Below are 17,800 nucleotides of genomic sequence, written 5' to 3'. Positions count from 1 at the left end.
TTAATATGTTAAAAGATGATTCGATGTTTATGTACATGATTTGGTTTTAGAATCCATCAAGATAACAGCAATTTCTTTTTCATTGTTTATTTCAAAACTTCAGTATTTTTTCTTGGACATTCAAAAAGATCTGATATGAGTTTCTTACTTAGTTATCTATTTTTGTCATGCTCATTATAATGCGAGTTCATTTACGTCATTATTGTTCTCTTATGTTGCTCAGTTGGTAATAATGGTAGATTTAAATGTATATATATCTCTCTTTGCTAAATAATTACGTAATATTATGTGATGCATTTTTAGCATGTTTTGTTAGACATGAATTAACTTTAGGAAGAAATTTGAATATAGGGTGAGAGAGCTCTTCTCCCAACTTTTGTTTTAACTCATGGTGAAGAAGTAGGGACAATGTTTTATGTCATTGACGAGCTAGATAATTGTTTAGTGCTGGAGCTGAGAAAAAACAATGATCGGTTACTCATAACTGACTACTCATTTGAACAGATTAGAACTTTCTATTTAATCAATAGAGGGGCATCTGTTCAATTTAGGTATGTTGATTTTGAAATTTTTTTTATTTCATTATGGAATCACGACAACCAACCCATCCAAGTTCACCTTGATCCTCACTCATATGTGCCTGAGCTAATGGACCCAGAGACACTTGATAATGTATCACGAGTATTTCACATAAAGTATACCAGTATTGAGGAGGACTCATCACCTGATGTGATGGTTCTATCTGGGTCTGAACCATCTGATGATGAGTTTTCATCAGACGGTAATAAAAACAATGATCAAGATGGGGCACTGGTAAAGGATAATCCGCAAAATTCGATAGATTTGTCTGGTGGAAGCACTTTATCAATGGAGGACAACGAACAAAGTAACGAGATAAATGAATTGTCTGATCATAGGTAATGTTAAATGTAACTTTTTTCCTTGTGTTTTGGATTTTAATATCATGGTATAAATCGGTATTTTTTAATGTGGTGACTAATATGTTTAAATTATCCTAAACTAGATATACTCCAGAGGTTTATTATCAAAAGACCTTCACAACTTCGGATCTGGGTTAATCTAGACTGGTAAGTTGATCTCAAAAGAGTGATATCTTTTATTTTTTCATTCTTGCAAGCTTATTAAATATTCTTCATAAATCTGTTATTCATTGTGTACGAAAATATTATGTTTATCTTAACTATGAATTATTCATTGCAATATTTGGCTTCGAAATTTCCTGCGTATCTTAAACTATCTGAAGATGGTTCAATTTGGACGATCACTGGTCCACGTTCCAATGTAGAGAAGAATGTGTTCTTTTTCCACTTACTGAAAAGTGGAGGAAGAGGTGGAGAATGGAAGTTTGGGGTTGGGTGGAATGAATGTTGTAGAGTATACAATTTAAAGGAGGGGGACAGCATTACCTTAAAACTCGACTCGATACCTAACCGCCAGATAGATAGAGTTGTCGATTCAGCGATGTTAGGCCTCCTATGTATAACTCTGTTTGATAAATATTTTGAACTATATGAAATTATTTTGGACCTGTTTTGTTTTTTGATTAATGAACAAATTTATATATGTTGTAAATATTTTATTTTGCTATCAATAGGTATCTTGACAATCTATGTTTTTAAGATTATGCATAATAAAAAACTACATCTCTGTTGGACTTTTTTTCTGTTTTTTTAGTGTCTATTAATTTTTATTATATTTTATTATCTTACAAAGCATGTTATACTGTTCATTTTCATTGACATATTGAGTAATTATTGTATTCTATTGTTTTATTTTAATGTAGTGATAATTTTGTTATTATCCAAATTTAATACAACATATCTATCTTTATAGAATATATTTTAGTTATATTCTTAGTATTTTTTCTTTTAAAGGTCTTTAGATTACATGAATTCCGTGCATTGCACGGGTTATCACGCTAGTAGCAAATCAAAGAGTGAGTACTCACAGATTACTAAAAATATATAAATTAAGACTAATTTTTTTTAATCTTCATCCCTTCTAAAACTCACGAATGATAAAATAATTTATTTTTAGTAAAAAATTTACTAAAGTATACATTTTTTCTTTAGAAATTACTTCATTTTTTATCCATATAAACCATATGATTGCAAAAAATATATACTCCTTTTCTTTCTCTCAATCTTTTTGTAACTTAATTTTGCATAAACAAACATTTTTCATACTCAATGTAAATCGCTACTGCCTCCAGCGGTTTACGCAAATTTAAAACAATACAATTACGTAAATTTGAGGGACAAACAATTTATTTATGTAAATTGCCCTCTTTTTAAATTATAAATGATGTATCACACCTCATGCTCTTATTTTTTATTTTCTTCGATCTCTCTTGTCCCGAGAGTATTCCTTTTTATGTCATGTTCTTCAAAATTTATAAAATATAAAATACACCCGAATCAATTTCCCGAATATAAAATATGTCTGAATCGATTGCACCTCCATCTTTTTCAGTTTATTTGTCATTCACTTCTAATTTTGAGTAAATATCTATCTCGATTTCTGATAATTTTTTTGAAAGATGATGAGGTCTTTAAAAAAAATATATTCATTTTGTTTTTTGATAATTAATTTTGTGAGACTAATTAATCTATTTATCGATGATCTCTATTCAGAATATGTTTATATGATTCGTTAATCACTAATATATCTCCATTTAGTTTTTATAAGTAAAAATAATTTAAAAATCACTAATATTTTTTAGTTTTACACAATAAATTTACTTCATATATTTAAAAAAGGTCAAAAATAAAAAAAATTAAATTTACCCCTAAAAGATAAAGAGACACCCAACAAAAAAAATTGTCAATCCTAGTTAACTCTTAATGTATAAATCAACAGTTTAAGATGTTATGTAGACTTATTCTATTAATACACAGAGAAAATATTAATAGAGAGGCTAATCAGTCTCATAAAAATAAAATTCCCAAATAAAATTCAAGGACCGAAAAAAATTTTTGTTGACATCCTCATTGTCTTTTAAAGTAATTGTTAGGGTCATTTAAAATTTTTTTCTTTAATTTTTTTATATATAATTTAGACAAATTCTACTTTTTTTTTTGTCGATGAATTGGACAACCCCCAATCTTAGGTTACACACTCACACCCACACACACATGATATCCTTTTTTTAGTCAAGTCTACACATGATGAGGCTCGAACCTGAGACCTCTTAATAGGAAAGACAACTTGTGCCACTTGAGCTAAAGCTCACTGATTACGTTTAAGTTAAAAGTTTTTCCTTTAATGGACTGTTGTGTTTTTGAATTTTTGAAAGCATGTAAAAGCTAAGTTGTTGTAAAATTAGTAACTTCATATTCTAAAAAACCAAAAAAAATAAGGATCCCAAAATGCGATGCGAACAATTTAAAAAAATTTAAAACGGATATTTAGTGAGCTGTGCCAAAAAATCAATTGTTGAAAGCTCTTTCAATACAAACTAATATTAATAGCAGTAATAATTATTGTATATTCTATACGCTCCCCCCTCCTTTTATCTAGTAGACATATGTGAATATAGAATGTATGTTTCCAAAAAGGAAATGCGTATAAACTGCATATTATTTTGTCTTCATTTGTCGATTGTATTTACCCATGTTTAAGGAAATGATGTAATAAATCATGATGAGATATTTGTTAAAGGTATCGAAGAATAATCTTTGCATGTGAAAGTTCGGCTAAGAACGAGTAGTTAATGAAATATTTGTACAATGTGTACAATGGAGGTTTATGGAGTATTAGAAATATAACTATTAGTGTTACATTTTTTCATTAGCTGAAATTTTTGGGATGAATGATATCATGACATGGTATTAGAGCGCTAGATCCGAAAGGATAAGAGTTCGATCCTTGGTGAACCCCAAAATCAGTTTAAGCTTCTGGGAAGATGTTTATTATCCCTAGTAAACGAATGGTTATCTTAGATAGTCTGGAAGATGTTCATTTTGTAACTCAATAATCCATTGTATAAACCTATTGTACACATTATACAAGTACAAACCTATTATACACATTATATAAATAATCCATTATTTCTCTAGTGGGATCCAAACATTTAACATGATTACGTTTGTAATTGATCTAATAAAAATTCTTTTCATCTACCATTGAATTTGTGTTTGGATTGAGGTTTGTTAAATAGAATTTACATAAAATTAATTTTGTAAATTTAAGTTTTATTAAAAGTAAATTTGGTATTAACATAGTTTATATTTACTAACTGGGTTCATGTGTTATATATTATCCATTATTGTAATTTTTTCATGTTGAGATTAAGAATTAATTTTTTATTAAAAATATAAAAAAATTAAATTTTTAATATATTTATTTTATAATTATTAAATAAAAATATTAAAATTTTTTTTATTAATAATAAACTTATCATATACTCTTATTATTAATATCAGTATAATAATTATTGCTACTATTAATAATTTAATATTGGTTTGTGTTAAAAGAGCTTTTAACAGTTAATTTTTTGGCATCCTTATTTTTTTTTTGGCATATGAGGTTATCATTTTTACAACAACTTAGCTTTTACATGCATTCAAAAATTCAAAAACACAAGATAGGACCATAAAAAAAAGACTGTTAACTAATTAGTAATTAGGACTGATAATTATGTATCTCATGCCCAAATACGTGATCTATTCAGCTAAAAAGGGTCTGCAACAACCTGCACTAGAGACAAAATTTGTCTCTTCTCATAGACACTTGTTCGTCCAAGAATGTACCAACAGTAATTTATATATAGATTTATCCCTTCATCTATACTGTAGAATTTGCCTTGCTTTTAATCATTTTTATGACTCGTCGTTTGAATCTCCGTTTTCTTATAGGAAAAAGACAGATAGGTCCTGATTTTTTAAACTTTTGACAAATATATTCCTGACAAAATTTAAATACAAAAAGTCTCTGACTTTAACAAACAGATGACAATTTAGTCCTTCCGTCTATTTGTCTCTCATACACCTAACGAAACTGGCTGACGTGGCTGAAACGGTATATAGGTGTCCGTTACGGTGTCACGTTGGAAAGGAAAAAAAGTTCGAAGGACAAATAAGTCTTTGACGTCATTTTACAAATAAAGTTCGAAGAACAAATAGGTCCTTGAGAATTTTTTTTTTCATTATACTTCTATTATGCTTCTATTATGAGAATTTAGTTTATAAAATTAGGCTAATTTTTTTTTTGTATGGAAAAAATATTGGTGTTTTTGTTGAAAATGGGAGAATGTGGTGTAATTATAGATGGGTGGATTTTTTTTGTGGGAAGTCAACACGTGGGAGGCGTGGTGAACACGTGGCATCATTCTGGCCAACACGTGGGGGCGTGTTGAACACGTGGCAGCATCTTAGCCAACACGTGGGGGCGTGTTGAATAATTTTCACAATACTGTAATACACTTCAAATGTCAATATTCAACCAAAACACCAATTTTCTTTCCATATTAAAAATAATTTCTGATAAAATTATGCTTGTATTTTGAAATCTAGTTAACTTGTTTTATTCTACAATTTAAATTATTTGTATTAAAATTGTAGAAATTGGGCTTGTTATGTTTCTACTCTTTTTCTTAAATTGCATTAGTTTAGTTTTAGTGCATTTGTGTATTATATTAAAATTTGTTAAATTGCATTACTTCAGTTTTCATCATACTAGTGGCATTAGTTAGCATCAGTTTATTTATGCATCAAGTTAGCATTAGTTCATTTGTGCATCATTCATGTATTAAGTTAGTATTAGTGCATTTGTGTATTATATTAGAACTAGTATTTTTATGCATAATAACATTACGAGAATATTTTTTTTAAATTATAGTTTACTTTGTTCTAACAGTATAAATTATGCATGACACAAGATTTATAAAATAAAACTACTTTTACAAAAAAGTCGTAAGTTGACAAAAATTTCTGACTAAAAAGACCAAGATATCTGCAGATAAAAAATTAAATAATAAGATTTTTAGTTATTATTTTTATATGAAAAAGTCTAATTTTTTATTAGTAATTAATTTTAACATTCGTTATCTAAAATTTAAAATAATTTAATGTGTATAATTTTACATTTAAAATATTTTAATTGTGAAAAAATATCGAATGACATATTTTGATTTGTCAAATTACTAATATAAAATATAATTATATATAGAGTAAAAATAGTAGAGAGAAATATAAAAATGGAGAGAGGTTGATGAGAGAATTTAGGAAATGAGTTTATTAATTTTGAAAAAAAAAATTCTCAAGGACCTATTTGTCCTTCAAACTTTATTTGTAAAATGACGTTAAGGACTTATTTGTCCTTCGAACTTTTTTCCCCTTCCAATGTGGCACCGTAACGGACACCTAGACACCGTTTCAGCCACGTCAGCCAGTTCCGTTAGGTGTATGAGAGGCAAATAGACGGAAGGACTAAATTGTCATCCGTTTGTTAAAGTCAGGGACTTTTTTGTATTTAAATTTTGTCAGGAATGTATTTGTCAAAAGTTTGAAAAGTCAGAGACCTATTTGTCTTTTTCCCTTTTCTTATAGTAGAAAGGGCGTGCTATAATGTCATTGGCGTTAACAAACTCAGGTCCTTGCTTCGAGTTGCGACGTGTGACATTCATCACATGCCTTCCAGCAAGAGCCTCCTCTTTTTTCATTTGACCTTTTTGCCGTAATACGTGTCTCTTCCAGAACCTAAAACCCCTTGCAGTGTTGTCCCATCAGACCGATTAGTTAGGGGTGTAATCAGTTCGGTTTGGTTCGGTTTTGGACCGAAAACAAATCGAACCGACCTGATCGATTGAACGTTAATATCAACTATTCGGTTGGCTGTTTTTTGGACAACCGAACCGAACCGAACGGAACCAACTGCGGTTTGGTTCGGTCGGTTTTTTTGATTTTTTTATACCTAATAAATAGAATTTAAAATATCATAAAATAAAGTTTAAAACCATAATAGATAAAAAACAAGGCAAATACAATGAAAATTATGGACAAATAAAATAAGCTGTAGTCGGGTAGAACAACCAGCTTTGAAAGTTTTAGAGAAATCATAAGGAACTATATTCCCATCTTTAATAATCAAATAACAGCCAAATAACTTCAGCGTAAACAAGCTCTTTGATTATTAACATAAATATTTTTACATTTTAATCAATGTAAGGATGTTGAAAAGACCAAAGGAACCGGTAACACTTCACCCAATTTAATTTGTGTTCAAAGTGTTTCAACAATCATATATAAAAGGGCTTCAAAGTTACTACTTTTCTGTTCATATATTTGATAGAATACACAATATTCTTGCAATATAGAAATGGATTCTACTATCTTTATTCAACCATATAGTCATGCAAAAAGTAAATTCTTTATCGCCAAATACAAAAAGTAAAAACAGATACCAAGATCAGATTGCATAGTAACAAAGAATTTTCTTGGAATTGAAGTTCATAGAACAGATTCTATGCAGTTTGTCCCAAACAAAATATATAATAGACCTTCTATCAAAATTGGGAATGAGTGAAGCTAGTCCAATGCCTATCTCAATGATTTCATCCCTAAAATTACTATCAACTGCCACTTTTAGCCAGTTCATGCATAGTCCACTAAAGCTGAATTCTAAAGCTTGACAGCTGGTGAAGCAGAGATCACATGGGTTTAGAATCTACTTCAAAAATTAAACATCAAACTTCATATTACCTCACAAGCAATGTATTCAATGAATGTATCTATTTTTCATCCAGGAAAAAATTAAAATAAAAAAATAAAGCGATGCATTATCCTGTGAGTTCTTGATGCAGCCAATACAAACAGAATTTCTAGCTACAGAATTTCTAAAAAACATAACCACAAAGGCACAAACAGAATTTCTCAAAATCATAACTACAAACAGAATTTGTAAAAACAATTGTTCAGGTTAAATCAAGCACAATATCACTAAACAGAATCTCTAACAATAATTGTTCAGAATTTCTAACCTCCGAAGAAGACATTGTGGAGTTGCTTTCTGCAGGAGATGGCTTGGTGACAGGAGTGCTGCTCGGCGCTCGATTTGGACTGCGACGGCCACTGGAGTCTTACTTGGCGACTGGACTGCTGCTTGGTGACAGGACTGCTTCTCGGTGAATGGATTGCTCCTCGGCGACGGCGACCCAGCGAGGCAGCGACGGCGACCCTGCGAGGCGACCTTGCGACGGCAATGACTGAAGACAAGAAGAGAGGAAGAGAAGCTAGGGTTCTCCTTCAGGGTCTCCTTCTCTCGAGCATGGTGGAATCGAAGGTGGAACTGTGGAAGTGTGGAACCGTGGAAGAGAAGAACAGAGGAAGAAAGCTAGGGCTCCGGATTCGCCATTCGCGTAAAAGAGAGGAAGAAGGCTAGGGTTGTGTGTGAAGTTGCCCTTTTATACCTAGGTTAAAGGGTAACTTAGTAAAAACACACCATTGAACCTTCATTTTTCGGTTCGGTCCGGTTCGGTTCGGTTTCTGCCGAGTCAACCGAAAACCGAACCGAACCGATTGGTTTACTTCGAAAAAAACCAAAAAAACCGATTTTTTCAGTTTTCTAATCGGTTGTTGTAAAATTCGGTTCGGTTCTGCAGTAATTTTTGGTCTGATTCGGTAATTTACACCCCTACGATTAGTGCCTTCCATCAACACCCCACAGGTTAAATTTATGGCAATTCACCCTAAGTTTGGAGGCATGTACTGATTGCAAAGAAGCCACTCCCTAAGAAAAGTTGCACATGACATCCGAAAAAGTCAAAACTTTGAAGGTCAGTTTGTTGTCGCGTATTTTTTTCGTAGACCTATGCATTTATTCTTTCATAAGAGGTGTACATGATCATTTTTCCATTGAACATGGATTAGAGGAAGCTGGACTTCAAAGAGAATGCTGAAGCTGACCTTGATATCCTGTATGATTTCAAGTAGCGTAAACATGGATCTCCCTTTCTATACTACTCGCACAAGTCCTCCGAGATGACTGCTGAGGAGACTCCCAAGATAAAGTTGTTATATAATAAGTTTATATTTATTATTTACTAGAAATTTATTTTTGAATTTATATTATTTTTATTGTTAGAATTTTGATTCTTATAAGAAATCTTCTATGCATGACATTATGCATGTCATGTGTATATTTATTAGAAAATGTGAATTTTTTTTTTAATTTTTACTGTTCACATGATGTATATATCATGGTGTCTGGATTGTTTTTTGGACGCCAGCAAGAATGCAATTTGTCTGGGGAGAACTGGTTGTCGAGCAAATATATTTGGGATGGAGTTGGACATGAGGTAAGCATGTTGTGACCCGGGAATTTTTTATGGGTTGATTAATCGTGCTTGAACGTATTAATATAGTTATCATTAGTATCATCAATGTGATTATATTAGTTATTATTCTTACTCTTGCTTTATTATAACCTTCTTCATTCTTATCATTTCATTTATCTTCTTTGCTAGTGTTATAAATATAAAGGTTTTACTTATTAATTATGAGTGTGGATATTGTTATCATTATAAGCTAATTTTGGGTTCACCAAGTTTCGAACTCTTGACTTTCCGGATCTGGAACTCTAATACCATGTCCTGAAACCACTCATCCCAAAAGCGTAACCTGATAGGACAATGTAACACTAATAATCAGAACTCTAATACTTTCTAAACCTTCATTGTACACATTGTACACTTAGGTCATTGGCAATGTAATACTAATAATCATAACTCTAATACTTTCTAAACTTTCATTGTACACATTGTACGTTTAGGTCATTGGCTCCCTATACTTTCTCTATCATTATAGATTTGATGACTTCTTCATGGTTGATTAATGATGCATACAACCTTTTGCCTAAAAATGTTGTTTACTATTGAATAATTGACATGTGCTTGTAAGGTTTTGGTCCCTAATGAGCATTGTTGTGGTACGAGGGAGGCACTTTGGACGCTCCGTCTCGGAAACAAGGTTGCGAGAACCGGACCGGTTAATAAACCGGTGAGGTCACTGGTTCAATGGTTCATATCAAAAGTGCAACTCATCAAAAGAGAAAAAGAATTGAGCCTTTAATGTACTTATATGAATTGATGATGGATAAGAAAATCATAGATGCACCTCAAAGCACAAGTCATCACCAAGACCTAAACATAGCATAATGAATAATTTAGCTCAACTAACAAAAAATGCTAATTAACACAATGCTACTTACCTAAGTGCCAAAGGGACATTGTGAGAGAAGAAAGAAAAAGATTGATAACTACAAAAAATGCTAATTAACACAATGCTACTTCCCAATTAGCTCAGGCTTTTTTGTGTCACTTCAACAACCAAAATGGGCACTAAAACAAAGCTTTTTTTATTAACTATGTTGATTACTTTGTCACTTTCTAGTGTTGGAATGGTTCAAGGCAGCAGCAGAAAACTACTGGCACCAACATTTCCTGATTTTGGCAGCTATGATTTTCCTGCATTTCCTGATTTTGAATGAGCTGCAATGCTGCATAATTTGTTACAATAAAGCATTAGATCCAAATCAAACACCAAAGGCAAGAAGCAATAAGAACAAAATGGCAAAAAATAGAAGCAAACAATGGATGAATCATGAATAAAAATTGAAGCAGAAGCAAACAGATTCATGAAGCAACAAAATCCTATTTCTAAACAGATTCATGAAGCAGCAAAATTGAAGCAGCAAAAATTGAACTCAGATTCATGAAGCAGCAAAATTCATGAAACAACAACTCAAAATTGAAGCAGCATAAATTGAAGCAGCAAAAATTGAACTCAGATTCATGAAGTAGCAAAATTGAAGAAACAGCAACTTAAAATTGAAGCAGCAAAATTGAAGCAGCAAAAATAATCCCCAGCTGCCTTCAACGCATCATAATAGAAAGCCAAAAACAGATTCAAGATTCATCAAACAGAAACCAAAATCATGTAATCCAGATAAACATGAAGCAGCAACTCAAAATCATGTAATCCAGATAAACATCAAAGAGCATGTTTTCTGTGATAGAGAGGAACAGAAACATGAACAGAAATAGGAACATGAACTCAAATAGGAACAGAACCATGAACAGAAACATGCCAGCATACATGAACCGAGGTGGAAGGCAGAGTATTACCGGCGACGATGGTGGAGGTGGAGAGCTCGGCGACGACGGTGGAGGTGGAGAGCTGGACGACGACGGTGGAGGAGGTGAGCTGGGCGACGGCAATGGAGGAGAGGTGCGACGGTGGAGGTGGCGAGCTGGGCGACTACGATGGAGGAGAGGAGCTCCGCGACGGCGATGGAGGAGAGGCAGGCTCTGTTATTTTTTTTCAAACAGAACAGGCGAGCTAGAAGGAAGCATGTTCAAAATCAAGAAGACAAGAAAATCAGTCTTACCGGCGAATGAGAGGCGGGCTCGGTGAGCTCGTCGAGGTTCGGCGACGAGGAGGCGGGCTCAACGCAGTGGTGGTCGCGGCTGCTGAGGAGCGCTGCTGGGTGGCGAATGAGGAGCGCTGCTGGAATCTGGAGCTTGGTGGGCGGTGGCAATGGTGGCCTTGGTGGATGAGGGGGGAAGAAAGGGGAGGAGGCTGGGAGCTTCGGGGGTTTGGTGGGTGGCTGATTGATTAAGGTTAGGTTGGTTAAGGTTAGTGGTTAACGCGTTCCCCCTTTTTTTTTTTAAATAGCCAAAACGACGTCGTTTGGCTTCTGAATTTCCAAACCATTGAACCATAAAAAAACCGGACGGTTCTTCTAGTTTGCCGGTTAACCGCCGGTTCAATCGGTTTTTTCCCCGATTCTTTGCCGTTCGGTTTTGGAGGTTACCCGGACCGGTTAGGTAACCGATTCCCAGTTTTTCCGGTTGAACCGACCGGTCCGGTTCGGTTTTCAGAACCATGGTCGGAAAAGAACTTGTCAACAATGTATGTTTAAATCCTTTCATACTTGTGTCGAAATTATTTATATTCTATTTTTTCGGAGAGTCCAATTTAACTGGAAAAAGTTTTATGCACAAGTAGGTATTGAACTTGGTAGCTGGGATGTTGACAGATCAACGACCTGACCACAGGAGGTGGTGACTCCCAACTACGTTTAGCGTGAGTTTGTTTTTCACTTAATTGTTAAATTATTTTTGGAATCATATTTGTCTTGATTTATTATGAAATTTTTAATGAATAATGACGTTCGATCCAACAAATAGCATTGGACCCACATCTGCGCTGCACGTCAACGATGGAGTAGTACATTAGAACCAAATACATGGGCCTTGCAGATAACATACTAACGGTAGGTCCAATCAGATAACTGTTCAACTTATTGATTAGGCCAATTCTATGATGCCTGTCAATTGTTGTCTAACTTATTTTTTGTAGTATGTTTTGAATTTTTAAAAATATTTTATTTTTATGTCTTTCAAATTAAATATTAATCTTTAACCTTTTATAGTAAATAGACACCACTTTTTAGGCACCATAGCATTTACCGACTGATTATAAGGTAGTGTCTAGTGTGTCATTTATTGGTATATTTTTATTTAAGTCTGGTTTATGTATTTGTTGTTTGCTTTATTAATTCCATAGAACCATGCCATTTTGGTCAACTCGCAGATATACATCCCTATCTATGTCAGCTATCATTGGTACTTGATGGCTGTGGACATATGGGATGTGAAGATTATTTACTGTGACTCACTCAAACCAACAAAGGAAAAAGTTAAACAAGCCAGAATTGACTAGATGTTAACTTGTCTCTTATTAAAACAGTTGTCTTCTTCCAATACCCCATTCTTACCCAACTTTATTCATCGATTGGAAAAAATTTTCGAACAAATTTGATAGGCTCACTATCTGGAGGTTCTGCTGGAAGACAGTAGGTTCTACGAGAACAAGGAAACTAGCCCCCCCATTGGTTTCAAGATTCGGTTTTGTCGAACCCCAAACCACGGAATAGCATGTGAAATCGTAAACTTAACCAATTTGTTTGATTTTTTTTTCCTTGGTGATGTTTTGAAGGGATTTTGCCTATAGTGTGCATCATGGATTGTATTGTGTTTTGCAAGATGGATTGTGAGGTCTGGGTTAACCAGTGGATGATTTAGTCCTACTTGTGGAGCGACTATGACATCGAGGTATTTTTGCATGCCTAAAGAACTTTATTTCACTTTCTTTGTTGTTCATAATGTATGCATTAATTCAATTAAAGAATAAATTCTGCACCTGTGCTTTCAGGTTATAAATGATGACACTAGGATGACTATTGCAGTAGACCTAGTGATGGGAAAGCATAACACCATATCCGAAGTCGTTGCAAGGGCAGTGAAGCACTGAGACAGTATCATGATCAGGTCCCAGAAAGAAAAAAAATCCATCTCGAAATAGCAACCCCACAATATGATGTTGAATGACTTTTTCTTTTTTGGAGATCATGTTGGGAATGATTGATTTTTTTTTTGGTCTTTAGAACTATTGATTATATATATATATTATAGGAAAGTTTTCAGATGCTCCAGTCCACTTTTTTGGAACTCTGATGATCCATGTACGGCCGGTCACGTTTTGTTAATTTGTCCTGTAGCGAAAAGTGAAATTACGTTGATGTCCCTGAACAAAGACAAAAATGACGAGAGGAGAAGTGCTCAGCTGAAAGGAAAAATGAAGCCGAGTAGCCCCTCAGCAAGCCGGTTTACGAGTTAGAGTTATTGGGCTGTAATACGCTGTCGTTTTGGAAAACCCCAGATGCCCTAATCTAATAGTGTGCTCTCACCCATGGAGGCTTGGAGGCCGTCTTCATCCCTCATCGTTTGTGTTGTTTGTGTATGTAGTTAAAGTGACTGTGGCCTTCGACTTGTGGATCCGTGATAACGGCGGAGATTGGAATCTAAGTAAATGGTCATCGCAGCGGAGTCCTTGTTTATCTCACCCGCCCGATCGCACGAGTTCGCACCATAGATCGCGGGTCGTGTTAATTAAAGGTGGTGGACATCGCGCAATTTTGTTCGTCAACGCCTGGGTCCGATCGCCCTGTGTAAGTCCGTCGACGTGTGGAACTCATTCTGCCATTTTCCATTTTGTTTTCAATTTAATTTCTCCATTGTGACATTGTTGCTGAAAGTTTAACCTGTCTCTGAAATAATGGAGTTTTTACTACTCTAATTTGATGTTGTTGTTGTTCTTGATAATTATGAAAAAATATTGTATGATGTTGTTGAAAATTTGTGTGATGTGTTAATGTTGTTTTAACCCCATTCTTGATCTAATGAGATGATTGAGCAAAAATTGTCGTCTGAAAAAAGTTGAGGTAATTGATTTTGTTGCTTAATCCGGTTACAAACCCTTGAATTTGCTGCTCCAAAGAATGCGTTATTGTACTTTGTTCTTTTCTGAAAAAGCCTTCGGTATTTATTTTTTTACAAATTGCTTTGTACCTTCCTTGTATTGTTAGTAATGTTAGGAGTTAACGGTGAACGTGTTTGCTTCTTTGTGTCGTAGTTGTAATGCATGTGGTGTTTTTGGAAGTTTGTGTATGTAGTAGGCAAGTGGAGGCTGTGAGGATGTTGGAAGCATGTTGGATAGTAGATGTGGTGGTAAAGTAAGGGTTTTTGATGTATGTAAGTGTCATAATTTTTCATTGATAGGGTGAGTCAGTTTTGATTCGGGCAAGTTGATTATAGTAACTGTGGCAAAGAAGTTTGTGCAATCCCTAGTTTATTGTTTGTTATAGGTTGACATGTTTGGCTTTCAGGTAATAATGGCATCAAGTAGCAAGTTTTGCAAGGATGCGTGTATGTGGAATGAGCCTCTTGTGGACAACTGGATGGAGGGCAATGCTGGTGTGTCGAATCCACAGGTACGACGGGTATACGTGCCAATCTGTATAGTGTGTGAATGGAATCGAATTGGATGGGAATGGTCTGTTACACCATCTGGGTGGTATTGTCCATGGAGTTGGTTTTACTCTTAGCAGGTGTGAGGGTTATGCTGTGAGAAGTTATATTCTATGTGGTGACTATGATGTGACGAGTCTGATGCGTAGAACATTGCATCTGCAAAATATACATTAAGACTAATTTAAAATGCAAGGCTTTGATGTTATTTAGTGTTAATATGCATGGATATGCAATATTTAAACAGAACGCATTCCACATAATGCCAGCTGGTAGCATAATATTTGTCTTCTTATTTCAGGACACAATGTATGATACCAGAGTGGAGGAAGATGCTGAGTCATCCGATTGGGAAGGTAGGGGGCTTCAATGTTGCCCGTTTTTTTGGGTTTGGATGGGTTGCGAGCTGAAGATGTTCTTGAAATGGAGTTCTCTTCACCTCAGGAGGCTAGCGGCTTCTATAACAATTACAGCTGACTAAAGGGCTTTGCATCAAGGCGAGGCAAGACGGTTAGAAACACTACCGAAGAGATAGTGCGGTACACGTTTGTTTGTAATAGGCAAGGATTTCGAGAGAAGAAATGGTTGGAAAAGGTTGATCGCAAAAGGGAGCATAAGGCTGTAACCCGATGTGGATGCATGGCGGAGATGAGGATAAAGAGGAAAGAGGGTAGTGGGAGGTGGTATGTGTCGCGTTTTGTCGAGGAGCATAACCACGAACTTGCGTATGGGAAGCTTGTTGATTATCTGCGGTCACACAGGAAGATATCTGAGGTAGAAGTTGCTCAGCTAACAAGCATGAGAGAGATTGGGATTAGCATACCTAAGATTTATGAGTCCTTCGCAGCACAACTAGGGGGTTTTAACCTGGTAACATTCACAAAGCAAGATATGTATAATGAGATACGAAAACAGAGAGGTCTGCAAGGCGGAGACGTAAGTGCAGCTGTTAGGTACTTGGAAGGTCTGGCACGCATGGATGGGAAAATGTTTTGGCGGTACAAGTTGGGATCAGGGCAACACCTATGCAACTTGTTTTGGAGCGATGGTCGTTGTCAGGAAGATTATGGGATATTCGGCGATGTGCTAGCATTCGACGCTACCTATGGCCGCAACAAGTACAACCTACCTGTTGTAGTATTTTCCGGAGTAAACCACCACAACCAGACATGCGTATTCGGAACAGCAATGGTGTCATGCGAATCGCAGGAGTCATATATTTGGGTTCTTCGCCAGTTTCTGGAATGCATGCAAGGTAAGGCACCGCAATCAGTCATCACGGATGGTGACCCGGCCATGCGTATAGCAATCCGCACCGTTTTTCCTGACGCACATCATCGGTTGTGTACCTGGCATCTGCTGAGGAACTCGACTGCAAACATAAGCGACCCGAGATTCACATAAATGTTTAGACACTGCATGCTGGCAGATATGGAAATCGAAGAGTTCGAAGCGTATTGGGAGTCAATGGTCAATGAGTGCGGTGTGAGGGAGGTTGAGTGGGTTAAGGACTTGTACACCAAAAAGCACGCTTGGGCAACCGCATACATTCGTGGTAGATTTTTTGCTGGAGTACGGACAACCTCTAGGTGCGAGTCACTACACGCCAAACTAGGGAGGTTTGTTGAGAGCAGGTACGGGGTGTTAGAATTTGTCAGAAATTTTCAAAGGTGTGTGGATTTTCTGCGTGACACCGAGGATGAGCTAGACTTTCGTTCATGGTACGGAACACCTGTGCTACAAACGGAGTTCGTTGAGCTGGAAAAGTCTGGATGGACTATGTTCACCCGCGAAATGTTTCTCAGATACCGGGATAGCCTGAAACGGTGTGTTCGTGTTAGAATATGTGAATTTGATGACAGTGACAACCCTCATGCATATACTCTTCAGAAGTATCGGAGGCCTGAGATGAATTGGAAGGTTTATAGGGACCATATCTCGAACAGATTTAGTTGCAGCTGCATGCGTATGGAGTCGTTTGGCATTCCTTGTGTGCATATCCTTTCCGTGTGTGTTAGGCTAGACTTGGTGGAAATCCCTGAAAGCCTTGTGCTGCGTAGGTGGTCTAAGGCATCCAAATTGGAGATCCATAACCAATGTGGTGAGCAACAAACTGCTGAACCAAGTGTGACCTATAGGACACGATTGGGTGCTTTCTCCCAGCTGTGTAAGCGTTTAGGGCGCGTTGCTTGCATGAGCGATGAAGACTTCAAGCTTTACTCAAACAAGCTTATGAGCGATGCTCTGTTCCTTGAAATAAAGTACGGCTTAAGACCATTAACGGATAATATGACAACAGCAAATGATTGCGGGCTGAAGGACCCCATTCGTGTCAGGACAAAAGGCACGGCTCGGATGAGTCAAGCAGGCGGTTCTGCGCCGAAAACGAAAAGAAAGTGCAGCACATGCGGGAAGCTCGGGCACCGGAGGACTAGATGCCCCAACGGAGGCGCGCAACCTTCAACGAGGAACAAAGAATCACTTGCTGGGAGAAATAAACGCAAGCGAACGAAGGTTACCACCTAACTTATTCCTGCATGGTCTATTTAGTATACGACGTGACCAATAAAACTAACTCTATGGAATGGTTTAATATTAATGGCATTGAAATCTCTGAACTCAACTAAACGGTGTTTTTGGAGTAGCAGTAGTTATTTCATTATTATGTTCCTGCACATATTTTTTCTAAAAATTTTAGAAAATTAGTGTGTGTGTAAATAAAATACAGTTAGTGATTAATGCACGCAGGTCATTCTCTATGTGTAAATTTTTTGATTCCCACTGAACTGTGTGTTAACATGTTACCTGTTTTGCCGGTATATGCAATGCCCGACGATGGTGAAGAGGCAGTCCTCGTTTTAATAAGATTAAACTCACAAGATACTACTGGGCTTTTTATTAAGGCAGCGT

The 17,800-nt window shown here is 35.8% G+C and overlaps 1 protein-coding gene and 1 long non-coding RNA gene across 2 annotated transcripts; both read left to right on the top strand.

Annotated features, from left to right (window-relative positions):
• The first annotated feature begins 12,797 nt into the window (after window positions 1-12,797).
• On the top strand, window positions 12,798-13,452 carry LOC110277275 (uncharacterized). The gene is made up of 2 exons (XR_008005261.1): window positions 12,798-13,135; window positions 13,236-13,452. It is a non-coding gene; the product is annotated as an uncharacterized LOC110277275 (long non-coding RNA).
• Window positions 13,453-16,294: 2,842 nt separating this feature from the next.
• On the top strand, window positions 16,295-17,416 carry LOC107474751 (protein FAR1-RELATED SEQUENCE 5-like). Its single transcript, XM_016094392.1, has one exon. The coding sequence runs from the start codon at window positions 16,295-16,297 to the stop codon at window positions 17,414-17,416; it is 1,122 nt and encodes a 373-aa protein (XP_015949878.1).
• The last annotated feature ends 384 nt before the right edge of the window (window positions 17,417-17,800 follow it).

The sequence above is a fragment of the Arachis duranensis genome, chromosome 2, assembly GCF_000817695.3.
Source record: "Arachis duranensis cultivar V14167 chromosome 2, aradu.V14167.gnm2.J7QH, whole genome shotgun sequence".
Lineage (NCBI taxonomy): Eukaryota > Viridiplantae > Streptophyta > Magnoliopsida > Fabales > Fabaceae > Arachis > Arachis duranensis.
The sequence above is the reverse complement of the archived record's forward strand: the minus strand, read 5'-3'. Positions and strand labels throughout refer to the sequence as shown.

Bases quoted from the DNA above. Each gene is read 5' to 3' on its own strand.
- LOC107474751 (XM_016094392.1), top strand. From the start codon at position 16,295: ATGTTTAGACACTGCATGCTGGCAGATATGGAAATCGAAGAGTTCGAA.